This window comes from Argentina silus (assembly GCF_951799395.1).
Source record: "Argentina silus genome assembly, chromosome: 2".
Lineage (NCBI taxonomy): Eukaryota > Metazoa > Chordata > Actinopteri > Argentiniformes > Argentinidae > Argentina > Argentina silus.
In genome coordinates this window covers 3,623,065-3,649,739 of record NC_139656.1, presented here as the reverse complement: position 1 = coordinate 3,649,739, position 26,675 = coordinate 3,623,065, and the positions used below count along the sequence as shown (strand labels likewise).

General features: G+C 42.0%; 5 protein-coding genes across 6 annotated transcripts; 2 read left to right on the top strand and 3 right to left on the bottom strand.

Moving 5' to 3' along the window:
* Positions 1-3,067: 3,067 nt before the first annotated feature.
* LOC310815441 (lipocalin) lies at positions 3,068-5,630 on the top strand. Its single transcript, XM_083685211.1, has 6 exons — positions 3,068-3,250; positions 4,175-4,314; positions 4,445-4,524; positions 4,670-4,783; positions 5,143-5,244; positions 5,356-5,630. The coding sequence occupies exons 1-6, from the start codon at positions 3,155-3,157 to the stop codon at positions 5,373-5,375; spliced, it is 552 nt and encodes a 183-aa protein (XP_083541337.1). The 5' UTR covers positions 3,068-3,154; the 3' UTR covers positions 5,376-5,630.
* On the bottom strand, positions 5,419-13,489 carry LOC310815433 (zinc finger Y-chromosomal protein 1). Its single transcript, XM_083685197.1, has 8 exons — positions 13,383-13,489; positions 11,441-11,537; positions 10,906-11,256; positions 10,617-10,766; positions 10,144-10,272; positions 9,865-9,999; positions 9,495-9,638; positions 5,419-8,495 (listed from the first exon to the last, which is right to left on the bottom strand). The coding sequence occupies exons 2-8, from the start codon at positions 11,505-11,507 to the stop codon at positions 7,246-7,248; spliced, it is 2,226 nt and encodes a 741-aa protein (XP_083541323.1). The 5' UTR covers positions 11,508-11,537; positions 13,383-13,489; the 3' UTR covers positions 5,419-7,245.
* Positions 13,490-14,485: 996 nt separating this feature from the next.
* cUnhxorf58 (chromosome Un CXorf58 homolog) lies at positions 14,486-17,264 on the bottom strand (the record flags this gene model as incomplete). The annotated part of the gene is made up of 8 exons (XM_083694322.1): positions 17,232-17,264; positions 16,991-17,099; positions 16,586-16,680; positions 16,161-16,266; positions 15,784-15,915; positions 15,467-15,672; positions 15,119-15,272; positions 14,486-14,749 (listed from the first exon to the last, which is right to left on the bottom strand). Exons 1-8 carry the CDS (start codon positions 17,240-17,242, stop codon positions 14,486-14,488), a joined length of 1,077 nt encoding a protein of 358 aa, XP_083550448.1. The 5' UTR covers positions 17,243-17,264.
* A 254-nt stretch (positions 17,265-17,518) lies between these two features.
* apooa (apolipoprotein O, a) lies at positions 17,519-23,537 on the top strand. Of its 2 annotated transcripts, XM_083697569.1 has the most exons (10): positions 17,519-17,569; positions 18,447-18,548; positions 18,655-18,774; positions 19,323-19,355; positions 20,703-20,757; positions 20,917-21,012; positions 21,247-21,338; positions 21,504-21,596; positions 21,742-21,807; positions 22,892-23,537. In XM_083697569.1, exons 1-9 carry the CDS (start codon positions 17,561-17,563, stop codon positions 21,796-21,798), a joined length of 657 nt encoding a protein of 218 aa, XP_083553695.1. In that variant the 5' UTR covers positions 17,519-17,560; the 3' UTR covers positions 21,799-21,807; positions 22,892-23,537. The 2 variants fall into 2 exon arrangements, with proteins under 2 accessions (XP_083553695.1, XP_083553696.1); XM_083697570.1 differs by lacking the exon at positions 19,323-19,355.
* Positions 23,538-23,688: 151 nt separating this feature from the next.
* sat1a.2 (spermidine/spermine N1-acetyltransferase 1a, duplicate 2) lies at positions 23,689-26,330 on the bottom strand. Its single transcript, XM_083697572.1, has 6 exons — positions 26,087-26,330; positions 25,889-25,940; positions 25,650-25,733; positions 24,644-24,745; positions 24,101-24,141; positions 23,689-23,962 (listed from the first exon to the last, which is right to left on the bottom strand). The coding sequence occupies exons 1-6, from the start codon at positions 26,150-26,152 to the stop codon at positions 23,795-23,797; spliced, it is 513 nt and encodes a 170-aa protein (XP_083553698.1). The 5' UTR covers positions 26,153-26,330; the 3' UTR covers positions 23,689-23,794.
* Between the last annotated feature and the right edge of the window lie 345 nt (positions 26,331-26,675).

Here is a 26,675-nt window from a genome sequence, read left to right as displayed (position 1 = left end):
TGTTTGTGTCTCTTACAGACCCTGCTGGTAAAGTAAATACAAAGAAAAGTGGATCTAAAGATTTGGGTGAGGATAGTGGCCCCATATTGCACAACATTTATCTCTGTCCATTAAACAGTGATTAACCTGTTTTTAGGACTTTAAAAGCGATGCCCGAAGATTAGAGTGGACCCCACCCATCTATTACGTCCTTCTTAATAATCTCTAGATATTTGTATACCGGATGCTCAATGAGTACACCTGAATTAAATTATACAAACCACACATTCACTCCTATTCTTTCTCCAGCGAAGATAACGGAGGACACCATTGTGAATGAACATTTGAGACGTAAGTAACAAAATGTTGCATTGCATAATGTAATGATAAGCAATGATAGAGAACATAATTATTCTGATGTTATTGATTTGACTATTAATAGTGTTTTTTTCTTTTCTTTGTTCTAGTGTCTTCCCAAGGTGAGGTGTGTTACTGTAATGGAAATCATACATGCTGTACATACAGTGTTTTGTTTTGTTTTTACATTTATTTTATGTATTCTCTGTAGTGATGAATTGGCTGCACAAAGTAGTTGACGTAGGTGAGTAATCTCTATTGTGTTTTTGTCTCTCTATCTATACTGTGTTTCTGTCCATCCGTCAGTGAGTAACACAATTATTTCTGTCAGGTAAAGGCATTGCTAACGGTGTCTGCAAGACAGGTGAGCATTGTGCAGTTGAAACTTTACCTGTTAAATAATCCATCAAATACAGACTACACTTTAAGGGTTCTTGTTCTTATCCTATGAGAACAGAGTGCAATACACATCCTGTTCTCTGGTTTATCTCTTCCTTGTCCTTTATCCTCATAGTCAGCCATTTCTAAAGGATGTAAAGCAGGTGTCATGGCAGTGGGGTGAGTAAGCAAAGAACGCCCTCCTCATCCATCCATTAAGTATATTGTAGAACCGTGAATCTGATAGGAATTTTCTTACATGCTCTCGTCGTATAAAGCACATTTTGAAGGCACTTGAAGTATAGCACTTGAGTATCTATGAGTATGTAGAATAAGGTATAGGCCCTTTACCAAGTGTGAATGATGAAAACTCATACTGTTATTCTCTCTATAATTTAGGTAACACAGTGTCAATACTGTAGATGGACAGCAGAGGGCACCATTCCTATGAAATATGCTACGGTGCAGCTGGGATAGGATTAGAGCTTGAGAGAAAAGAACTGGAAAGGATATTTCTACACTCAACTCATGAGTCTGCTATCTGACAATATGAACATTGTGGCATTCTACCTACCATAATTGATGACTGTCAGCTCTCCTACTCAAAGCATAGTCTATCTAGATAAAATAGAATTACATAACAGAAATGTATCATGGCATTGATAAACATGTAAAGTGTAAAGTTCAGTTGATACAATACTTTGTGCTTCATTTGAAATGTTTATAGGAATGGAACATGTGTCCAGTCATAACTGAGAAGTAACCTTATGTCAAAAAGTTCATTAAAAGCTCTTTCATGTTTCTGTTATTTTAGAGAATGTTCTGAATGTGATCAACTATGTTGCGTCCTCAATCATGTCTTTGTTTTGATCCATATACTTTGGGAAAATAACTCACAAATGTGTAATCAGTTTGTGCAAATCTTAGTCTTAGTCTTATTTCTCAATATACAAATTGATACATGATACCACCTGCCTGTTTAATCTGCCAAAGTATGTGGGCTGTAGGCGAGTCTGTGACATGGACCTGCCCATACCTGTCTGCCAAAGTGTCTGCCACTTTACCACTGTAGTAAATCAAATCAATGCTGAAAGGCATTTAATCATTTTGAAATAAAGTTTCAGTGAACTCTGTTTGCCAGTGATTCATATTCTGCTCTTATGGCAGATGGATGGATGTGTGTATGTTAGTTAGTACCATGAATGAGCAAAAGCATAACAGAAATTCCTCTGGAAACTGAGAATGAGGTCTTGCTTTTCCTCATCAAGCCAGGTTTTATTCTGATACAAAATACAAGATACAAGATCGTTAAGGCACACAACCGAAGTTGGTTGAATTCCTATCCAGCATGGCGGGGAGCTCTATATTCACCAACATATACATCAATGAGACAAGACAATACATACAGTATGATATAACATTATGTACAGTGATGCAGTAATATGCCCAAGATGTGCAAGATTATCAAACAGCATTCAACCACACACACACACACACACATACACACACACATACACACACACACACACACACACACACACACAACAGGGAGAGACAAGCATGTGTGTATTAGTGAAAGCTCTGTTTACTATCTAAAGTGCTGACAGTTGAATTTGATTCACCAGTTCCGACCCACAGAAATCACTGGAGGGACAGCTACAGCTTTGTTTATGACTGTCTGTTTGTTCTTTTTGCTGCGGTTATTTCATTTTCTAAATTGATTGGCTGATGCTCACAAGAGCTTTCAGGCGACGTTTCATACACACAATCACACACTCTTACACAAATTACATACATACACATACAGTCTCATGATAAATATATGCTCTGTACTGCATATCATTCAGGTGAATGTGAGACTTATTCAGTGTTACCTATGTGGTTTTAAAGGATTTCATGGTCCTGCGTGACAAAGTAAGATTGTGAGGTGTTGGGGACGCTCTCTCCTGTTTAAACCTGTCCCAGTCCAAGCTCCACATTTTTAGAGAGAGGGGGGGCGATATTAAGAAGCAATTATAGCAAGCCCTCTTTCTACCCATGGGTCTTTTGTAACTGGGTGGCTGTTGGTGTGAGGTGGGGCCATGGTGGGGGGGTGGGGCAATGACTGTGGGGCAGGTACCTGGCTGTGTGTGTGTGCGTGCGTGCATGTGTGCGTGAGTGTGTGTGTGTGTGTGCGTGTGTGTGTGTATGTGTGTGTGTATGCATGTGTGTGTCTAGGCATGTGTGTGTGTGTGTGTGTGTGTGTGTGCGTGTGTGTGTGTGTATGTGCTCATGTGCGTCCATGTGTGAGTGGGAGGGGTATGACTTTATGTAAGCCCACGCTCTGGTATATATAGGGGTGATGGGTGGTAAAGAAAAGCAGATATCCAGGTCTGCCCTCTTCTTCCATCACCTTCTTCTCCTTTACAGTTATAGAGATTAACCCTGCTCTGCTGTAGCCATGACGAGCATGCTGTTGGGGGTGCTAGGAGCACTGCTCTGCTCCTTGGTTGTCACCACTGAGGTCATGCCCCAAGGAAACTTCAATCTACCGGGGGTAAGAGAGAATGAAGAGATAAACAGAGGGAGAAAAGAAGGATGGACACACAGAGGAATAAGGGATCAAACAAAACCAGAGAAATCAGGGATAAACTGAAAATCGGATAACGGTTCAAAACTAAGGGTAAAGAGAAAAAAGAGGCTGAAAGAGAAATTAGATAAATGAGAAAATTCTAATTAAAACAAGAAATTAATAAGAAGAAGAGAAGGGTAATCTAGTGATGACATTTTCAGATGGACTATTAGGGAATGGGTGGATGGCAGTGCAATATTTAATTAGGAAATAATTCAGATGAGAGGTAAAAAGGGGTTAACAAAAGGTATGTGAAAATACTACTTGAACTTGAACTTAAACCTGGAGCCTAACCTTGAAAAGATAGAGCGTAACATGACATATAGTATGTAAGAAATGCATGTTAACATTTTGTTCATGGTTATAATGACATTCATTTACAAGTATACGTTTTGGAAGTTTCATAATTGCGTAAGAGTTAAAAAAAAAGAGTTAGCTCTAAGGAGTTGTAGGTTTTGACATGTGAAATTATGTTTTATATGTCCATGATTACATAGACAATTCATATCTGGAAACACGACAATTGGTCATTTTAATTTTGGTATGAATATCAATATTGACAAGCAATGCTGATCACCTTAATCATTTTAGTTTTGATCACATGAACAGTGTTTATATCATGTGTGATTCATGAAGTATTTATTGGATATGTTCTTTTGCTGATTACATCTAATGTATTCTTAATGTTGATCTCACTCCGTTTGTCATAGTAATTGTAACATAGCAATTGTATCATAGCAATTGTATCTGCGTATCATAGCCATCATAGCAATTGTATCACAGCAATTGTATCTGCGTATCATAGCCAAACAGAGATATGGAGGTGATGTGGTTTGCGTACGCCCACAGGTGGCAGGAAAGTGGTATCTGATTGGCTTTGCCACTAATGCCCAGTGGTTCGTCAGCCACAGGAGCAGCATGAAGATGGGCACTGCCATGCTGACACCAACTGCCGATGGAGACCTGGACATGGCATACGCTAGCCTGAAGTGAGTGAGATCAGGAGACAAGACAGTCAGACAGTCAGAGTGAGAGAGAGACAGAGACTGCCAGAGAGATGTAGGGTGAGGGGAGAGATGTTGCTCATAAGTGTTGACTGTTATTCTCCATTCTCTTTAGCCCTGACGGCTCTTGCTGGAGGATGAACCACCTGGCTCAGAAGACAGATCTTCCTGGGAAATTCATCTTCAAGAGCGAGCGTGAGTGCAGAACACACATTTGAGCGTGCACACACACAGACATACACGCACACACACACACGCACCCACATACACACATGAACATAGTGTTAGTGTAAGTGTTCTGTTGTCTATCCTCATCATATCTCATGTCAACCCTCTCCAGGCTGGAATAATGAAAACGACATGCGTGTGGTTGATGTTAAGTATGACGAGTACGCCCTTATCCACACCATCAAGACCAAAGGAGGTGTTTCAACTGTGCTCAATAAACTGTATGGTAAGATCCTTTCCCCTCCTCCACCATATCATCCCATTGTAGAGGATAACCGTAGTGACATAGCCTTCCAGAGACTTGAAGTTTGGTCGCCCTGGACCCAGGAATCCGTTGGCTTTTCTCTGTCAACATATAAGGTGCTTTGAGGTGTGTGTTGTATCATTGTGACCTTGGTTCGTATCCTGGGTCTTCTAATATGTTTACAGTGGCAGAAATAGACTGAATAACCCTAACACAGTAAAAATTAAAACACAGTAAAAACACAGTATTCTTTGATCTCTTCCCCCCTTTGAACCTTAATTGTATTGTCAGCCATGAATGCATTGCGTATTGTTTTGGACATGTGTGTGTTGTGTCCACAGGCCGTGGAATAGACCTGAGCAATGGCGTGCTGGAGAAGTTTAAGCAGTTCTCCCTAGACACAGGAATCCTGCCTGACAACATTGCTGTCCTCCCTAAGAATGGTATGGTACCCATTTGTCTCTATGGCCCATGTTTGAGTTGGACAGTATCTCTTGATAAGAGTTATGGGGTGTTTGTTGGAGGTCTTATATGAACCCTTTCCTCTACTCCAGATGAGTGCCCCGCTGCTTAACTGCCGCTCTGGTCTTCACCTACAAACCGTGCTCTCCTAATCCTTCTTCATGGCTTTGCAACTTGATGGGCAGGCCCATGACATCTGTGGCAACCAGGCACCACCTTTAACTGCAGTGACCCATCAGACTACACCTCCATCTGCAGCTACATTACTTTAACCCTGTGTTGTCAACAAGATAGCTAGGCAATCTTCTACCCTCAGCGTGTTTCCCTTCCCTGATTTGTTCCAATAAAACCCTGCGTGGTGCTTTCAGTTGGTCAGTCATTCCACACATCAGCTGACTCCAGTACGAGGAGAGTTAAACACCTTTGGTCCTAAGCTAGCTCCAGAGAAGGTCTGAATAAATGAGATGTCATGTAAAACCAACATTCTAAAATATAAATGTTCTCCCGTGTTCACCACCTCCCCACTATGTCTATGACGGTAACAGTTCAATAGTGATCAGTTGAGCTACCTGACATTACCCCATCACATCTGTGAGACAATGAATAAAGAGACACACATGCAGGTAAAATACTTTGCTTTTATTATCTTTTTCTTCGCTTTTTTAACAAATACGTCAAGTACATCCATTACAACACAGTTCAGATTTCTCCTTTTCTTTGTCAAGTGTTTACATCTACACACTTTTTACAGATTTGTGTACAAAACAATAATTTACGTCCCATAGAATTCTAGTTACACTGAACTATACAACAAATTTCAAAATGATAATGAAATAAATATAAAAACAGAAATGATCACAGGGGAAAAAACTGTCAGAGCCAGAGTACAATTATACCACCAGTCCTTATAAGTTCTTGCATCTCCACAATACCCTTCCCTTTGCACTGGCATAAGTTGATCTGTGTGAGTAGGGGAGAGTTCAGTATTCTGTGTTCATGAGCCATAATGTCAGTGGTACCAGATATACCCTCGCCACTACTTTGTGCATCCTCACTCTGAAGGCCTGGTGCTGCACACGACCATAGACATCAGTCTGGTGTCTGATGATACAGGTTTATGAGGAGTATCATGACACAGGGGGCGGGGTCAGAGCACCAGGAAGCACAATAGATACATTGCTATAGTGTCCAAACTGACATATCCCTCTTAACACATAAACAGGCACTCAAACACATTCAACACACACACACACACACACACACACACACACACACACACACACACACACATACATACATACTCTCAGTCTCTGCGTTCAAAAACGTGATGACAATTCACAAGCTCATTACTGCATTCATAATCCTCAAGAATAAATTGGCAAGTGCTATTAAAATTGAATTCATCTTAAACTCTCTGCTCAGTGGGTCTGCATTTTCATTTTTTTCAGCATGTACATACAAACATTTTGTAAATCACATTTCCTCTTCGCTGTGTGACAAAAACAAAAGAAAGAGTAGGACTAAGAATCAAGACTTTAATAAGTAACTGATTGTTGGCTGTGAAGTAACAAAAAAAATTATGTAACTATCTACAAAGACTTGAGACTCTTGCACATTCTGCCATGCACACTGACACCAGCAGGGGAACATGCAAATAAAGTGCAAGTCTGTACAGGGTGTTGTCACCTGACTCCATAGGCCTTACACTGGTATGTAAAAATAAAAAAAAATGTCTGTTGCAAAATTAAAGGTGGAAAATGGAGAATAGGCTCCCTGTTACTGCTACAAACACACACACACACGCACGCACACGCACGCACACGTGCGTCTCTCTCTCTCTCTCTCTTTCTTTCTCTCATACATGTTATATCATCGGTCTCCATGTATGAAGTGTACTACTGAGGTTGCAGTGATTATGGTGGGATCGTGGCTGCCTTAGTGTGGTTGTCGTGGAGGTGGTATGAGGTTTAGCCACGTCAGGATCACTCTGCCTCCACCAAGTCCTTGTGGTGGCGAACGATATGCTGGTTCTTCTCTGAAGGCCGGCGGAAGCCTTTCGAGCAGATCTCACAGCGGTGTGGATAGTCTTTTGTGTGGATGGAGATCACGTGCCGCTTGAATCCCGAGGCATCCCCAGTGCTATAGTCACAGTACTGACACTGGTACACCCGCCTCTCTCTGGGCCCTCCTCCCTTGGCTATGGCCAAAGTAGGTGAGGCCTTCTTTTCCACCATGTCAGGGGCTGGCACCCCTACAGTTCTACTGACCTCACTCTTTTCAGGAGAGGCCTGCTGTTGCTCCTTGGTGTGGACAGACAGGATATGGCGACTGAGCACAAAGGGATCTGCATTCTTGAAGTCACAGTGCCGGCATTGGTGCAGTTTCTTGGCACGGTGGGATGCTGAGTGCTTCTTCAGTTCAGACGGCCGGTGAAAGCCTTTACCACAGACAGCGCATTTGTGTGGGTAGTCCTTGGTGTGCACTGATATGATGTGGCGTTTCAGGTCGCTGGAGTTGGAGCTCTTGTGGTCACAGTGTGCACACTGGTGGGTCTTGATCTCCTCGTGTGTCGACGCGTGCTGCAGCAACTCCTCCTCATCCGCAAACGTCTGGAAACAGCGCTCACACTTGTAGGGCAGCTCTTTGCTATGCTTGGTCTTCACGTGCGTCTTCAGGTTGGAGGAATCGGCCGACTTGTAGTCGCAGTAGAGGCAGGAGTAAGGCTTCTCTCCTGTGTGTGTGCGCATGTGTTTCTTCAGCTCAGAGGGGTGCCGGAATCCCTTACCACACTCCACGCAGATGTGAGGAAAGCTCTTACTGTGGACAGCCAGCAAGTGGCGATTGAGCAGACCTTGTTCAGCCGTCTCATAGTCGCAGAATTTGCACTTGTGCATCTTGTTGGCTTGGGGAGACACCGGGTTCTTGGGCTCGCGGTGGTGATGCTGCAGTCGATGGGAGAACAGCGCGGCCTGCTGGTGGAACTCCTTCCCGCACATCTCGCATTCGAATGGGGCCTTGTTGCTCAGCGTGTGCACCTCCATATGGTTATGAAAGCTGGCCTTCTTGTTGGTGGTGAAGTCACAGTCAGTGCACTGGTACTTCTTCCTGGTGAGGACCTCTTGGTGGTGGTTTTTGGTGTGGCGCTTCAGGAAGCCTCGCGACTTGAACTTTTTCCCACAGAGCATACAGGGGTATACTGTCAGAGGTTGACCATATGGCCCAATGATGATGGCTAGAAGGAGGAAACAGCATGAGGGAGAAAAATTAGGAGGTAGACAAAATCAAACTCATGTCTTAACCTTCTAGACCCCATAGCAACCGTCGGCAGCCTTTCTATATTTGACTAGAGCGGACGTGGACGGCCTTGATTTTCTAACCATATTAAATGTATAGAAAACAGAGAATGAACAAGCTAACAATAGTACATTGTACACGTAAAGTTGTCACTATAAAACCGGACCCAGAAATGTTCATGTTGTCATTAGACTTTTTTTTTGTTTTTCTCAGTTGTAACACTTCAGTCACGGAAATGTCTGCGCCGAAGCGTCCTCTTCAGTTCAGCTTGGAGGAGGTGACCCGACTGTGCTACGAGAGTGAGACTGATTCTGTCTCTTTGCCCATGGAAGGTGATGATGACATTGTGAGTGAAAGTTTGTGGATAGATAGCCTAAGCCTCAGATCTCGTAGGGAAAGAACCCCTCAGGGTTGCTATCTAGCGGGACCTGTCTCTTCATCACAGCTGAAGAGGGATCGCTGTTTTGGGGGCAGAGATCACCGGGCACTATAGTGGGGTTTTTCTCACCATATAGTTTTGACGAGGAAGTTACCTCAACTTGTCTTTGTGACTGTGTGATTTGAAATATGTCAACTTCGCCATCAATAGCAAGACCTTTGAACATGAATATAAATATAATATAAATCATTCTGCCATAGACTCGGTGTCATATTAAAGAGTAGACTGTGGACTAAAAATGTTTTCCATTTTCCTTTGTTTTATAGCTATACACGTTTGTTTAGAATATGTGATAAAATGAGCATTTAATTCTCAGTAATCTACAGCAGCATTCTCGACTTCTATTGGGGGCTAGAGGGTTAAAGATATCACTTAATACACAACTAAAAACAATAATACAGGATTTGTATTCTGCAATAAAATGCATGTGAAGATCTGTGTGCCGAGTGAATTTGACAGTGTTCAAGACCAGTTCTGTGCTATCTAACAATTCTGTACCTGTCTGGACCTGCCGAGGTTCAGCCCTCCTCTTGTTTTTGTTCCGTTGTCTGTTGATCTTGTCGACTCCGTCTGATTCGTCAATGTGCAGCAGAGCGCTGGCCGCACCGTTTCTGTTTTCACAACTCTCACTGTCCTCAGCACCTGTTAGTGGACATTCACACCATCTTACACTCCAACCGCCACAGCAGAGCAGCAAGGCACTCTCACACTCACCATGTCAATATCACCATCCATGTTTAAGTATAGAAGAGGTATATCGATAATAAACAACCATTTGGGGCTGAAAACAATCGATTTTGTTAAAAAAAAATTGTTTTAGGTATTTAGACCCAAAGTGAGAATCATGTTAGTGTGTGGTGCTACTGACCATATGCAGCGGCCCAGGCCACAGGCATGAAGTCCTTGCTGAGAGCAGTGCTGTCATACGACCGCTCGTGACTCACTGGCTCCTCGCCCCCTACCACCACCTCCATGTAAACCTCATCGGATATCTTTGATGTACCTGCACAGAGACACACATCACAGGTTACAGCACAACATTGGAACATGCGCGCACTCCAGCCAAAACTAAGTATACTTGCTTTTCCTCACATTGAGTGCAGAAAAAAAACAAGGGGTCAAGTGCCTTTGTGTTTGAACTACTTACCATGGTCCCCTTGAGTGTGATGTGAATCCTCTACAGACATGTAGACCATCTTCTCTCGGAGAGCTCGGCCAGAGGAGTCTGTCAGTGCAACACCCTCGTTGTCACCGTCACTGATGTCCACTGTTTCTCCTACAAAGACAACCACACTGAGTTGATGCTACTATCAGTGACCAACTAAACGGTCATAGGATGGGCCGCCAACAGAATTTCTAAGCACAGGCTGTCTTCTTTATAAGGTATACATTCAAAAGGATTATAAGGTCATCACTACCTAATTGGCCCAACTCAATACACTTCATGTTCAGTAAGTCAGAATAGTTAATAAATATACTGCTCTCGCTTTCTCTCTCAGAACAAAGATAACAGTGCATAAAGCATATCAAAATGTTAAGATGTACAAATGCTTTTTCACTACTGATCATTTACAATGGCACAATCATTCCTTAAGGGTCTAGTGGGAACTTTGCCCTCACCCATGTCATCCTCCCCTGAGTCGGCCTTGAAGATGTACACCTTGATCACCTCCTGCCCATCCTCGTCCTTCTCCACCTCCTGGTCCTCCACACCTCCATCCACAGTCACCTCCGTCCCATCATCTGACACCATTTTACCTGCCTCATCCACTGGAGGAAGAAAGAGAGAGTGAGTTACTAATCATCACAAGTCCGTCTGCAATTTGTGAGGTAATTTTAGTTACATGAGGAGAGTCTAAACAAGAAGAGACAGGGGAGCGTGGAGGAGAGAGTGGCAGCTGGTACTCACAGGATATCATCAAGTAGTCTCCACAGGCATCTGTGTCCTCCTCCTGCTCTGGGTCCAGTCCATCCTGAGCAGGCCCATCTGCCTCAAGCACATCCTCAGGGATGTCCCCCATGGCAACGCCTTCCTCATCCCCCTCCAATGACATCACACAGGTCTCCACAGCAACCTCCTCTTCATCATCATCCTCGTCGCAGTGCACATACTCAGAAACCACGTCCTCAACAGCATCCTGGATCACCAGCTCTTCTGGAGCGAATCTGTGCACCGCCATCCTCTCCCCTTCCACCCCTGACACCAGCACCGTCTCCTGCAGCTCTACCACAAACTCCTCTCCTCCAGAACCACCCTCATCTGGAACACAACAGGAAGTGAAGGATTTACTATGGAAACCCTCATTAATACACTTAACACAAATATAACTAAAAAGATTAAATACATTTTTTTTTAAAATGGTTCTCCCTGTACAGACAGAATACAACACACTAGTACAAAGGAACACAAAAAAATGGCTATGCTCAATGAAAAGTGTAATTACCTGATCCGTGTAATATGATTTTAGGCTCTTGAGAACGGAGTGCAAGCCTTGTCTCATCCTCATCCATTTTCCTTACACTGCATTTGTCACTGCAAAGCTGGAGACATAATTGACCAGTCAAATCACAGTCTAATAATGGCCCACCCAAAATGTGAACAACAGCCTCTGTTAAAATCATTAAATTCACTTCAACTTGAAATTAAGGCATAAACCTCGCTATTGACATTCAATCTTTTTCTTTTCATTCTCTTTCAATGCAATCAGCTTGTGATCACAAAATTGCATGAGCCCCAATCATTAAACAAACAAACAATGTTTTATTTGCCAATCAATCAACTGTTTGGAATGTGGTATTTTCTGCACTCCCCCCCGAAACAACACACATGCACTGCATACCCCCCAGGGAGAACAGAGCTCTGGGCACAGCGTCAGCACCCCTGGAGCAGTTAAGTGCCTTGCTCAAGGGCACAATGTCAGTGGTTAGCACCTTAGATATGATGCCAGCAACCCTCCAGTCACCAGCTCACATCCTGCTCCCTCCTGGGGTGGGGATCAAACCAGCAACCTACCAATTACTTGCCAGCCTCTCTAACCTCTAAGCTGCCACCCTAATTATAGAATCATAGAATACAAAACACAAGGACACAGTGATTAATGTGACAATGTTAACTTGATCATGGGTTCTGTGAAACGGTCCTAAAACTGTATCCTTCTTTGGGGGCAATCTAGACAAGCCTATATCAGAGATCCTATTGATTGGCCCTCATAGCACAAAGAGGAAGGGTAGTTATCCCTTTATTAACTAAAAAATTAACTAAAAGTGATAGGTCCATCCATATCATCATTAGGTACATGAATCACAAAACAATATTGTGATGTACCAACTGATGAGAGCCGACTTCAACAATGCAAATGTTATTGTGGTCAGTAGACATACGTCCTGCTGAGACAACGAGCGGTTATCCATCGAATTGCAGCGAAACATAAACAAAGGTACAGGCGTCGGGCGATGCAGCCAAGACTGCATTTCATTTCATTTCACATGCCATTCCCCCACCCCCATGGTCAATTCTGACAGCAGTGGTGGCGCACAACGGTGTGGGAGCAGACGGAGGCATCGTTGGTGCATGATGCTTACCGTGGAGGATAGATTCACATGCAAATTCATGCCATGGGACAAACTAAACTGAGATAAAAACGGCTTCTGGATTACAATAAGCACAGAAAGCCAACATCGATACAAATCAAAGGTCTGTAAATAAGAAAATTGACCAAATTATCTGGGGACCTTGATTCAATTGTTACAAAAATCGAAAGCATTACAACATAGGAAGAGAGTCTTATATTCTAATGTGGCAAATACTGCCATTGCTGTCACAACAAAGGTGTGAAAGAAACCGCGCGCACACATGCGTTTTGTAACAGCTGATCCCACCCACACACCCATGATAGATTGTAAACATTGCAGACTGTACATTTCCTTCGCAGGCCCCCTGAAACGCGCTAGTTTCTCAGACAAATGGCCTGTAGCCGCTCTGGCCATAGCCCTTGCTAACGCTTTATTTCACAGTTCCAGACGTGCGCCATTTTGAGATCAGGACGAACATTTCGGCTACGTTAGGTCCATTGTCTGCTAGGTCTTGATCAAATGAAGTGCTGTGATCATAATCTCAATTTGTATGTTTTAATTGCATATGGCGATCATTTTTACTTTGCGTAAATGGCGACTAGAATTATTTTGTTAGTCCCCTCAATGTGTCTGTCTCGGCGGCCTAATGGGGCCTCCTTGAGGCCCGGGCCTAACATAAGCAGGCCCAACCCTGATTAGCCTCTCTGCTATTCAGATAGAAAACCAGAATAATTCAAATGTCATCTCTCGACACACCAGGCAATTTCTAGTCTCCATAAAAATAAGTAGCTTCTCGCAAAATAACCTGCTTACCAGAGTTTGGTGCACGGAGTGGCATTAATCCTACTCTCGATTTTTCAGGCCGTCAGGTTTCCCCAGTCTCGGGCAGGATTCAATCGGGAGTTTGTACTGGCTGGGCGGGCCGCCGAGGCGCAGGGAGGGAGGGGCCGAGTGTCTTTCGGAGCTCCACAGCCCCCAGCTCCGCCAGCACCAAGGCCGCCGTCAGCACAACACGTCACAGCCCGAGAGTCGTAGGAAAATGCGGAAGAAGTCTGGTAGTCACAGGCAGGCCACGATCAGAGAGTTCAAACAGCAACCTGTGCCACAGCCGCATTATGGAGACTCTGTCGCTGCCACTTAGTTTGCATGCCATTATAAGACTGTGTTCCGTTTGTTTGCTTCATTTCCTCATATATGTAGGCTATTTACCAACCGCTGTATCTTCAGCGACATTTGCAGCAGGCTTTAGTCAAAATCCTGTATCTCATAGGCCTATAGTATATTCTTGGCGATCATCTTATGGCTTGATGATCTTTGCAGAAGATGAAAGCATCTATTGTGATCCAATTGCCCTTACCTGACTCTAATATCTTAAAAAAAACGGTTTTGTTAAAAGTGCCATATAAATTAATTTTATTTGATGGGCTATCACTGATGTGAATTGGGGGACAATAGAATTTGATGAAGGTCTTATTGTGCATTCTACTGTCTACTCTATTATTATTGTTACAATATGAAAACCTCAAGGTGAGCTTCAGTGTGCCATTCTTGGGTGCACTTCAGTCCATATTTAGGCGTTATGTGGATAATGTATATTCAGAGGCGCTTTATTGGTACTGCATTAAGGCTTACCCTAAATGCTTACTTCTAGCAAACGCAAACCACTTGTATGCTCTTTCACTCATTTGCCTTTTTACGAGATGAACTGTTCATTTTTGTTTGTTTAAAATGTATATAACTGTCAATAATACATGTATGTCTCCACAGCAATAAATGAGTTTACAGTCTATATAATTTAATCATTCTGTGTCATTTTATCTAGAACGACGAACACCCATATTTGTGGGAAAATGCAATAATAACCATAGTCATCTTTGTTAGCTGTCTTTGGTGTCTTTCTCAAGCTAATGTTCTAGTTATTTTTCTGTGGTGGGTACAGTGTCTATGACATCCAAAGCAAGCTGCTTTGTCCACAAACAAAGTTTCTCTGCTTCCTCCTCCCACTCAGAATCAGAGAGGGAATCTTCTCTAGAGTCTTCCTCCTCCTGCACCAATGGCACAACTATCGTTGCTGTTTTAGGTTTTGTAAATCCTTCCTCTTTGTCTTTCTCCTGTATGTTTTCCACTGGATCCTGTCTTCCTTTGTTGCAGTTTCCCTCTGCAACCTCATTATCCTCATCCTGTTGAAATAAGTAGAGAGAGGACTGGATCAGGGGTACCTTACTTGCAAGTGGTGTCCTTCTCCATGTTCTGAAAACATGTCCTGAACAAGTAAACCATTATGTGTGTGCAGTGCCAGTGTGTACCAAAGGTGCGGTGTCGTTGCAGCCCTAGCACTTTCTCATCCAGTCCCTCTAGGTTAAAGGGTAAGCCAGGAAAAACGCATGTAAATAATAATAATAATTTAAAAAAAAGAACAGTGGCTACTCATCCAGGTCCACATCCCAATCACCTAACTATCAATACAGTTGTTACTAAGTCATTACTTCTCCTAATTCTGAGTATCATCCATGACTTAAAATCATACATTGGATTGGATGAGGACTCACCCCGAGTATATCCCCTTGGATGTACAGTTGTCTCATGCGAGCAACATTGCTGCAAGCACGAGCTGAGCGCCGAGTTGAGAGGAGGGGTACGGCATTAATGACAGAGACATGCCGTGCTGAAGAAACTACAGAAGAAGGGGGCGCAGCAGGAGACCTGCAATCAAGTAGAGATACAGATAAACCTAAAAAACATCAATCTGTCACAGGTAATAAACCCATAGTTACTCTCATAATGTTATTTTCTTTACATACAGGCCATTCATAGACTAATGTAGATCTAATATCACTGTAAAGCTAATACAGCCAGGGGCTTTAAAAAGAGGACCTCCAGCTTGTCTTTGGGCCTACCTGAGCGTCCGAGTTATCCCTCCTCCCTCCTGAGGCACTGACAGCAGCAGCTCTTGCCTAAGTCTATCGGCCACAGTGCCCTTCCCATTCGCATCCAAGCTATCCCAGCGAAGGAAGTTCCGTGACAGTCCCTGAAGGGAGAGGGACCTCCAGCTGTTCTCTCGCCCTCCTAGATATGCAGGCAGTTCATCAAGATGACTGGAGTACTATGGAAGCGATGGTGGGAGGAAAAATCGTGTCTCATGCATTTTCCATGTAAAATGGTCATTGGTCAAAAATATTTTGACTGCATATTGTCCACACCGTGTTTCCCTCACCTGCATATAGTCCCTCATACAGGTGATGTCAGATGTGTCTACAATCTTCCTGCCTTGCCTCTGGATCTCGTCAGCAATAATATGATTGAAGAATGTCCTTTTTCCCATCATTCTGCAGGTGTCTGTTGTGGCCTGCAGGGAAGCACAAATTGGTCAGTGATACTATGAGACATGTTGGGCCAGATAGGGATAGATTTTGGTGTGAAGTTCTTTCATTACAAATTAACAAAAGACAACTACCCACCTTAGTTCAAATGCTGTTAATGCTTATAGACCTGATTAGTGGACTTACCCATTACATATGATAAGATAATTCTGTGGAATAACCTATATAGTAACATTGAGTCATGTTTTAGGGTTAACTTATATAGGTTTACCTCATTAGATGGTCGGAACACTTTCCTCCCAGAGATATACTGTCTTCCTCTCCCAAGTTGGAATATCTTGAAGACTATCAATGGGGGGAACTGAGAACCTGTAAATCTATCAGTCAAAGTAATGACCAATGACAAATAAATCATTATGATGAATAAAATGCTCCATCCACATGCTTTTTGCTGTCAAAACTTGTAGAGGCCATATAGCACAAAATAAAATAAATTGTGAATGGTGTAAGCGTATGTGGGGCTTTTATTGTGGCTGTACTGTATTATTATTCTACCCTCTTTTATTAATTTGACCCCTTTCTAAAGTTTGGTGGTAGGCACACCATTAAACTTTGAAGTCAAAGCACTGATGTCGTATTGTCCGCGTATTCTTATCATCATGGGACCTTTTGGATAACTCACAGCCTTACACTTACCTAAATCTGACATTGCAGTGCATGCTTGGATCTCTCACCAGATCAACTTCTCTGGGGCTGAGTTGGCGGAGAACAGCAGGTGCAAGGCAGTGCTCCTACCATCACAAAAGGAAACAGGTGACTCCATCACTTTTAAACTTCATAACCCACAATGAAACCTATAGTGCAGCCCGGGAGTGAATCAGTTAAGATTTTTGATAATCAAAGCAAATTTCAGTATCTAAATATATATATATTTTTATGAAATGCTAAATCTGAATGAATCTGATCTGAATCTAAATCATTTACAGATCTCCAGATCCCCAAAATTATTCACATTAAGTCAGGTCTAGCTATGAAATAACTCAATGACCCTTGTCTGAAAGTTTCATGTGCATGGTGTGACTGATACTGCTCAGCACTCACAGCAGCACGGACGGTGTGCAACATCAGCTGAAAAAGTTGTCGGTCTTTGTGTGACCGCCAAACTCCTTGGATCTTCCTCGCGGCACGTACACGCTCCTTTTGATTGAATCTGTTTGATGTAAATTCGAGCAAAACATCTAATAAGGCCTGTGTATCAAGGTGGGACGTGTAAAGCAAAGGCAGTGTCAATGATGTGCAATCTTGCGCAATTAATCAATGATTTACTCTTTCGAGACCTTACCCATATTCCATAGCAATTTTGTAGCTGACAGTGCCACAGACCGCCCTCCCTTGTGTTGTGTCTGTGGTGTTGGGGAGAGTTGCTAAGGTTACTGGGACTGCACGTGCCAAAGTAAATGCTCGATATATCCGCCGGGCATACTGCTCTGGGCAAAGAAAACATGAATTGTTGAATCGTTTTTTTTAAGTGTATTATTCCTCAAAGATCACGTAGGGCATGTTAAAGGAAGCGAATTATCGGATTGGAATGCATCCTTCCTTGCAGCTTGAAAAGTACTATGTCCCATCTCGGACACCGTAAGGCATTTGAGATTGGCTCCATTAAATATAATGTACAAGGTGAGCATTTAAACTTATATACTACTGCATATTAAGTAACGCCTTCATTAATTTAGTCGTATTCAGCGTAATTTGGATTTGTTGTTGTATTTCTTCCATGTACTATTTGAATGCAATTGCAAATGTGTTTCACTATAATAACTTGGGTCCGTCTACCGGTGACACCAGAGCAAGGGCTTCTAAGGACAGTTGTCAGAACACACCTGCCAAGGACATTGCAAGAAGTTGCATTTGAAGCGAAATCTGTGAACACTTTTATAGCCAGTAGCACACACCATTGTTTATTGATCTATAAGAGATAATGGATTATCTTATTTGCGGCGTATGTAGTGGTTAAGGAATTGGACACGTTTAGTTTGTCACATGCCCTTTTAATATGATTAACACTTACTGTTTATTGACGCTAGATGGAGCCATTGATCTTTTGTAGGTCCTGAGGGCCACCACTCCTTCAACTCATTTTGGTGTCTAGGTCAAGACGAGAATTGATATAGATAGAAGCAGCGTTTGAACTGAAAATGTAACACACAGCAACCTCAATAGAGCACACTGGACAACCTAGAAGAAATTAATTCCCAAGTCATAATCACTCTTCTTCATCCACTGTGACCTTTGCAGGTCCTGTGTCACAAGTGTGCCTGAAAGAAATGGTGCTTTGTTTAAAATTGGGTATGTGTGTGCACACGCAATCATTTTCCTACATTGCAGATGGTGGGAAATATGTTTATATGTTCCAGCTGCAGAACAAACTCAGGTGTCGGCACAGCAATAGGATGCTCTAGGTTGAAACACATAAAGGGAATAACACAGCTCACAACTTCTGATCTTTCATCTCTCTTTATGACCGCGAGTGTTGATTGTGAACCCCCCCCCGCAGGTAGCAGGGGGGACAGCTGTGCCTGGAGCTCTAGGCCTGATGTCAGGGCTTGTATTCGCTGCTGCCGAGGACAAGCCAAATGTCACTCTGAATACAGATGAGGTACTGCATTGTGAACAGCATCATAAATCCTGAATAACGATTGTACTTACTAGAAGCAAGACTTTACATGAAATGACTGACCCATGTCAAATGGTGTTTATTCCAGCTCTCTCTCTACACTACTCCCCAGCCGAAGCTTCGGTATGTGGAGCCGGAGATAGGGCATTTGGAAGGAGGCCTTGCCGCTCTTAGGACCACAGTTGAGCCCTATGCCACATGGTGTCAGGTACTTTGATAACGCTACTCCTTTGTGACTACTTACCTCAAGAGTAGTCTCCCCACTCAGATGTTTGGTGTTAATTTAAATACTTTAGGGAGACTTACCTTCAACCTGATTACTGATCATCACAGTGTCTAATATTGACACCATCCTCACTGCATGGTCATAAGAGAGCTTCATAAAGGCCGTGATATGTGAGATGTCTCTGCTCTGCTTTATCATCACAGCTGCTTCACCATATTTAGAATGATCCCTTTCTCTGTCGATGTGTCACTGCATTTCTCTGTGATCAGTGGTTGGTTTCCCTTTGACCAGTTGATGTTTACAGGTTCTTAGTGGAAGTTGTTGACTCTGTACAGTATACTGTTTCGCTATGGCCAGTAGAATCTTTACTGTGTTTCACATGGACCGCTAGATCTTTACTGTGGTTCCATGCTGTAATCAACAATCATTACACATGTTGGAATGATTTTGTCTCTCTCCTTTGATGTGTCTGTTTTGATTGTGCTGCTCTGCATCTGCCTCTGTGATCACATAGTCTGCTCCCCTTTCAGCAAACACGCCATACTGCAGTGGAAAAGGTTCAGGTACTCATACATAAACATACACACACACACACACACACACACACACACACACACACACACACACACACACACACACACACACACACACACTTGCCTGCCTCACAGAGGGGGATTCAGATCCAGCCTAAAAGACTGGCAATTTTCAAAACCTACCCAGCCTTTCTAATTCTGCCAGTCTGTTTTGTTTCTGTTCTCAGTCAAACGCTTCTGTGTTTGTCCTTGCCATCATTGTTACTTAGTCATATAAGCCCGAACTTCTTCCCCGTTGGCTCTAACCCCTTTTGTCAAGAAATAAGCAGCGCATGCGTTTTTTTTTTAGTACAATTCCACGATGGTGAAATCTTTATTGGCAGTTGATTAGTACAGCATACAGTAGAATGTCTTTACAGTGGGTCAGAGGTACGTAGACAATGTACCAACGGTTGATGTTTGATCCAGTAAATGGATGACAGAATGACCTCTGCTGTAAGCATTAAAGACCAACTTGCAAAGAGGGATTGTAAATAGTAAAATAAACCTTTGTACTGTGGTAATTCTGACTCTGTTGCAGGTCTAATAAAGAAATTATAGTGCTAATTTGTAGCCAAACATAACTAGTGTGGTTGTTAAGGGGATAACAGTCATACTACCAGTCATACACAGTCAAAACAGTACCAAGCAAAGACGAAAACGAAACAACACTAGCATACAATTAGTCTGGTAAACTTTAATGGAAGAATACTCAGTATTGCACAATCAACTAATTTCATTCAATACATATATGTAAATCCTGAAACGTCAACAACATGATCAATTGATTGATTTCATTTCCTATTAGAATCCCATATGGCATCTTACAATATATGGCAGTAGCAAAAATGTATATAATAGAGAGAAAATAACAATGTTATATAATATCAGATTCTTAAACATTCAGTGGGGTCACAATTTACCCTATACTTGTAGTACTCCAGTAACAACGTCATACATTAGTAATTGCTTTGTAATTGCTTAGTAATCGAGTTGAACAGTTTGTGTTATCACACCAATGGAATAAGGACTGTGTAATAATAACAAAAACCGCTCAACTCCATATACCATGTAATTTACCTTTTTAAAATGTAACAAAATGTTAATAATATTTCAAGGGACTTGTAGTGTGTGATCACCACCTGGTGTTTTATGTGGTATTTACCTAGCAACAATACCTTGATTGGCTACAAAATGAAGCATCATAATTTATGCCTTTTTGATGAATAAAGTCGCCCTTGGCACTCTAGAATGTTTACCATTTGGGCGACTTTATTCACCCTCGGCACTAAATGTGAGAAGGTGTGACTTTGTCTTGTACTGTCCTGTGGAATGCAGGGTGCCTACGGTACAGTGAAGCCAAAGGTCGACAGTGTCATTCAATTTGGAAATGGTAAGAGACCACAAACCTCATGATACTTAAAAAAAAATACACATACACTGTAATGTTGCACACGTCCATATCATATCATATCAAACCACACAACCATACAAACACATACTGACATTGCACTGCAAGTCCTGGTAATACCCATATTTCCTGTTGTTTCAGACAGCTACACATACCTTAAAAGCCCTCCTGCTGAGTTCTACCCCCGGGCTGGGGTCATTGGCTTTGCTGGTATCCTCGGACTCTTTCTTGCGAGAGGTAAATTGGGGAACTAGAAATAATGCATAGGCAGCACACTGCTCTCTTTTTTTCAAATGTCTTCCTCTGTAATCACATATGTAAAGTTTCCTGGGGTAAGAAGGTGAATGTAAGATGTCCAGTCTCTGTTGTGATTATCTTAGCTCACTATCTCTCTGTGGTGAGCTCTCTGTGTCAGAGTCTCTCTGCTGTTCTCTATCTCTGTCCTATATCTGTGGCTGTGCTGTCCCCTAGGTTCCAGAGTTAAAAAGCTGATCTACCCAACCGGGCTCATGGCTGTGGGTGCCTCCATGTACTATCCCCAGCAGGCTGCTGACGTTGCCAAGGTGAGTGACCGTGACTGACCGTGACTTCTAGTGTTGTTGCCATGAAATGATAATCTGAGTTGAGCTCCTAATGTGTCTGTATTCTGTTTTCGTTAAACATGCTTTTCCCATTGCCCCCCCCCCCCACCACCACCACCCCCACCCCCACCCCCACCCCCTGCACAGACAACAGGAGACTCAATATACGATTGGGCACTACAGGGCTATGTTGCCATAGAGAATGTGTTGAAGCCAGCCAGCAAACCAGTGGTGGAGAAGGTGAGCTCATCCTGACCTGATCACATAAGAGGATGAGCTTCTTACTGAATGACAATTGTGTGCTCATCAGCACAACCTGCATAAAGGTTGTCTATGTGTGGTGTCCAGTCTGGAATGTCACACTCTATCATGGTTCCTCCCACAGTCAGTGATGAACGAGAAAGCAGAGGAGAAGAGCACTACTGCAGAAGCCAAACCCTGATCACAGCAGGTACAACCTACATGTTCAGCTTAACATTAATGCACAATACCAGCACTCAACACCATATTTGCCCTAAGGTTCAATTAAGCTAACGTATATAGACCTATAGATGTATTTAACACCAAATGACCTGGTCCTAAAACACAATCTTGTCAATTGATTATAAATCCTTTATACCACTTTACAGTTTTTCTCGATTGCTTGAGCACATTTCTTGAAACAGTATTACATTAATTATTTTTTTTTAAACACGTTCCCCTAAACAGTTAACATGTTTGCTAAAACCCCACTTTTTTTTTTACAAAATGTACTATATCTCTCACAACTTATGTCACAAAAGCAAATCAGTGCATCAAAACAGTATCCTTTGTCATCTATTGAAAGGTTCAATCCACAATTCATTTCATAATTACTAAATAGTAACTATAACCATCAATATGCATTGCAGGTTGGACAACTTTCATTTGAAAACAAAGGTGAATAATAGTAAGAATTTCACTCAGCAGAAAAATGTACTATGGTAGTATTGCGCCTGTTACAGAAAATATGATTGCTTACTAAATATAAATTGTAATTCATCTAAAATATTCAAAATCAAGCAGGTAGTTACAACAACAAAAATTGGCAACAAAAACATTGACAGTAATCTATTCTCTCCTGTCTGCCGGGCCACATTACATTACTGATGACGTATTTCATTTGTGATTACAGACTGATTGTTGCTTGAACTGTTGTGCGATGAGAGTTCACATGTATGGAGTAGAGAGATTCACTATAATGGGAGAAATAGCTACGTATATGCTGTACGGAAATAATTCAGTTTTGTTTGTCAACACTTATTCAATAGGTGTTTGTGTCTTATGCAGAGAGTTGTGTGAACTGTTTTGCAAAAAAGATGGTTAACATTTGCACTCTGTTTTGCTGAAAATGTTACTGTTGTGCTCATAGTATGTTATTGCTCTGAACTTCAGTTTCATACAAGTGGTATAAGCTGTCGGGAAAAACAGAAAGGAGATTTTGTTGGCACAGCAAGGAACATCTGTTAACCAAATATTGGCAGAAAAATGTCTCACAAGTTCTTACGTGTTTGCAGGTACGGTACCAGGGTCATCATAACAAGAATACAATATTCACAGTCTTCACAGGTATTGCAGGTCCCTCCCACTGTATACTACTCTTTGGACATGGACTCACTCTCATTTGCGACTTTCTCATGACCTGCTTTTGCACTAGCTCTGTCCCCCTCTCAGAAGAGGGCAGGGCCTGGTTTTAAACTTGATTGTGGTTCAGCTTTGTGATTTCAATGTATTTATCTAGACCTTAATAAAATCTATATTATATAAAGTTTCAAAGCATGGTTTCTAATAATAATGTCTTAGGACCCTAAATAACAAAGTAGTATTGCACAAGCAAGGCGAGGCATATCTCAGGCCAAAGCTATTTCACAAGAAGGTCTGACCTTCCCTCCTCTAAAAAACTAGTAGATATGTGACCACCTTATATAGACTTGGTGAGAACTAACTAACAAACTGGCTTTCAAATCTGTCTGACATCCTCTTTGTAAAACATGCTGAATAAAGTAGAATTATGCTCTAACTTTACAGCTTGAATTTCGTTCAGAAATTTATGACGGTTAGGGTTAGCTCATATGACTGGCTGGTGTCAGCAGAGTTCATTCTTCTTTTGTTCTCCCTTTGCCTCTCTATATGTAGTGTGGTCAACGGTAATCACCAGACATAAGTGGGTGAAACTCACTGACTTGCAAGCAACAGATTTTAAAGAAGCAATGCGTTTGGAGTTTCACATCCCCTGCAACGTGGTTGGCGTTTCACATCCCATACAAATATCACAAGTTTAAGGTTACCGGTAGGAATAAAGCGTTGAACTGTGCACACTTGTCTATTTTATTCATTGAAATATAATAAAAACAACATTGACAATGGCATCAAACAGGGGGGATTTGTCACATATCAGTGGTCATCTGCCTCATTCAGCTCTACTTGGCAGTAATCTTGAGCAGGTCCTGCTTTTCAATGGCAAAGAGTCTCCAGCCCTCTTCTAGGGAGAGATCCGAGGCTCCACGCCGCTTGTAGAAGTCAATGGACGGCTTGTTCCACTCTGCTACAATAAAGTGCATACTGCTGCAGCGCGTCTTAACCGCAGTCTGACAAGAAGCAAGATAAGACAGGGCAGGACCAGGTCATCATTTGAGGCACTCAGTAGAATAGACTTAGATTGGTAGAATTAGACTTAGCCCTTTTCAGTGAATGGATTGGAAAAAATCTAAACTATATCAACTTACCTCACTCAGCATCTTCAGGATATCAGACCCAATGCCAAAACCTGAAAAAAGGGCCAAAGATTACATCTACAGACAAGTCATAGAGACATGGACAATAATGTAGAAGTAACATTAAAGTTGAAGTTTAATTTTCCATTAAACTAATAACGCAATGTGATAAAATGGTGCCTACCCTATTTTACAAATCAAAGTTTAGTCATATTTTAATAAAGCATTTTACATGGTGAAAAGAGATGTTCTTCTGTTCAACTTGCCACTCCTTCAATGCAAATACACTTACCCTACACAAAGGCAAGCATGTGACTAATTGTCACAACAGGAAGTCATATGACACTCAGCAGTAGTCTGTGCATGGATGTGTTGAAGAGAGCTTATTACCTGAGCTATCAGACCGTGAATATGAACTTTTAGGTCTTGCTTTAGAACCAAAGTAATGTGACTGACTTTCCTCACAACACATCCAAGATACTTTATGTAGACCCCAAATATTAGGAGATTCCTCTCTCACCACCAAACATTACACATGTGACCTGCCAATCTTACCCCTGAACTCCTTCATGACGTAGAAGTCTTCAAGGTAGAGCAGCTTCCCAATCCAGGGGTCATAGGTGAAGTAGTACATGGCAAACCCAATCACAGTGTATCCTAAAAAGTAAACATACTGAATTTAGAATGATTGCAAAGACAGTTGTATGGTCTATTGCAGAAATACAATGCATTGTATCATTGTTTTCAATCCACATAAAAAAAAGAGTATAAGGATTATATTGAAACTACATCCCAACAACACCTTGTTTATAATTGTGTATGGACTTTGTTGTGTTATGATACCCCACATTGAGAGAATTAGGGCGCTTTCAAACAGCTTGGTTGTTACATTGTATTTTTTTTTCATTTGGTCCGGTTCCTTTCACATTGCCCAATTGCAAGCGCACCACAGTTCTATACAAAATACAATATGTCCTGATGCAGGATCGTTCGCTCATTGGCCAGAAATGTAGCAACTCAAATCTTGGAGCAACTCAGCAACTCTTGTTCACATCAGCAACAAAACTTTGAGGAAACAGAGCGACATGAACACTTGTTTAGACTGCGTGCTGTTAACAACCTACTGCTTCACATTCACATTACTCATCTTAGACGCGGAGCTATCCACAGACGATCCAGGAGAAGCCCCTGATGTTACCTATGTTCCAGGTTATCTGTATGAATTAGCGGAGATGATTGGGTAGGAGTCGGAGGGTTCTTGACTGACTCGATAATGTTGTGTGGGTTACTTGTTGGTCTTGTCCCTAGTATTTGTTTTACCTTTAAGCGCCACTGCTCATGTCTCCATGAGTTGAAATGATATTTTGCACTAACTACACTCGACTCTTCGATATGTGGTTTCAGTTCACATCTCTGGTCAGGTTGGCCGTTGAAGACCGGTAAAGACGTGAGGTGGCTGCCTGAGCTGGACTTTGAGTTGCTCATTATGCTTGACTATAAATGATAAATGATGCACAAACCTTTGTACTGCACAGTACAAATAATTCACAACATATTTTACCCTCTATGCTCTGCTGATTCATGGGGACTTCCGCAATGACGCAGTGGTAGAATGGATGATCCCCAAAGCCGTCCTCAAGTAGCTCTGAAAGAAAATTGTTGGGAGAATTGTAAGACTTTAATAAGACTAATTAATAAGACTTTTCACATTAAAGGTTTCTCATTCTCCATGAGAATGAACATTTAATATGGTGGCAACAATAATTTCAAGTTATGATGAATTAAGTACAATTAAATTACCTTTCTCGGTCAATATAACCTGCTCTTCCATTTCTTCAAATTTAGCAAGTTCCTGTGAACATGGAAGAAAGAGAAATGAATTATGAGGATGTCGACATTATATATAACCTATGAAAATGTTCTTTACATACTGTATAGGCCTACATGGACTTTAAAGGCGTTCGACATTGAGGATATGATAGGCCTAGATGTTTTTACCTTTATGAGTCGCAATATGTCTGACACGTCGTTGGGTTCGGCTTTCCGTAATATGAAATTGGCCATTTTCTTCTTTTACTCTTTTTTCCTCTTCTAACCAGTCCTCTGAATGTAAAAAGAAGCAAAATCTGTTTCTTCATCCGTTTCTCAGGAGATTACCCCCCGCTGTAAATTTAGGATCCCAGCTCGCGCGGAATTACATTCGCCTCTAGTTGCTTGGAGCTCAGTAACATTCTAGAGCGCTTGTCCCTTTTTATACGCACTCAGGCGATGTCGCAACCACGTCCGGTAAGACCAAATGCAAAAATAGCTTAACGAATAACTTCTTACGTCATCAGGTCTCTCTTTCCCGTGACTCATTTCGTTATGTCGGACGTCGCCACTTGTCTTTTGTCAACAGCAGATTGTTGGATAAACTAAAACTGTATACAAAGATTTTAGATCTGATGAAACGTTGTTTTACATTAGTTTGTCTGATGGGACTGATATAACTCATTATACGGCTCGGTAACTGTGTTTATGGAACATTTTGGTCACATGTTACACATCAGACAGATTAGTAGGCTAATTTAACATTATTAGATGGGCT

What these genes read in the sequence shown, in the direction of transcription:
- LOC310815441 (XM_083685211.1), top strand. Translation starts at nt 3,155, where the DNA reads ATGACGAGCATGCTGTTGGGGGTGCTAGGAGCACTGCTCTGCTCCTTG. An exon ending in GAAACTTCAATCTACCGGGG is followed by an intron (nt 3,251 to 4,174) that starts GTAAGAGAGAAT and finishes GTACGCCCACAG; the next exon opens with GTGGCAGGAAAGTGGTATCT. An exon ending in ATTCATCTTCAAGAGCGAGC is followed by an intron (nt 4,525 to 4,669) that starts GTGAGTGCAGAA and finishes AACCCTCTCCAG; the next exon opens with GCTGGAATAATGAAAACGAC.
- LOC310815433 (XM_083685197.1), bottom strand. Translation starts at nt 11,507, where the DNA reads ATGGATGAGGATGAGACAAGGCTTGCACTCCGTTCTCAAGAGCCTAAA. An exon ending in CTCAGGGGAGGATGACATGG is followed by an intron (nt 10,273 to 10,616) that starts GTGAGGGCAAAG and finishes TTGTCTTTGTAG; the next exon opens with GAGAAACAGTGGACATCAGT. An exon ending in TCACACTCAAGGGGACCATG is followed by an intron (nt 10,000 to 10,143) that starts GTAAGTAGTTCA and finishes GTCTCTGTGCAG; the next exon opens with GTACATCAAAGATATCCGAT.
- apooa (XM_083697569.1), top strand. An exon ending in TCACTCTGAATACAGATGAG is followed by an intron (nt 18,549 to 18,654) that starts GTACTGCATTGT and finishes TGTTTATTCCAG; the next exon opens with CTCTCTCTCTACACTACTCC. An exon ending in AGGCTGCTGACGTTGCCAAG is followed by an intron (nt 21,339 to 21,503) that starts GTGAGTGACCGT and finishes CCCCCTGCACAG; the next exon opens with ACAACAGGAGACTCAATATA.
- sat1a.2 (XM_083697572.1), bottom strand. Translation starts at nt 26,152, where the DNA reads ATGGCCAATTTCATATTACGGAAAGCCGAACCCAACGACGTGTCAGAC. An exon ending in CGTCATGAAGGAGTTCAGGG is followed by an intron (nt 24,142 to 24,643) that starts GTAAGATTGGCA and finishes CCCTTTTTTCAG; the next exon opens with GTTTTGGCATTGGGTCTGAT. An exon ending in TCCTGAAGATGCTGAGTGAG is followed by an intron (nt 23,963 to 24,100) that starts GTAAGTTGATAT and finishes GCTTCTTGTCAG; the next exon opens with ACTGCGGTTAAGACGCGCTG.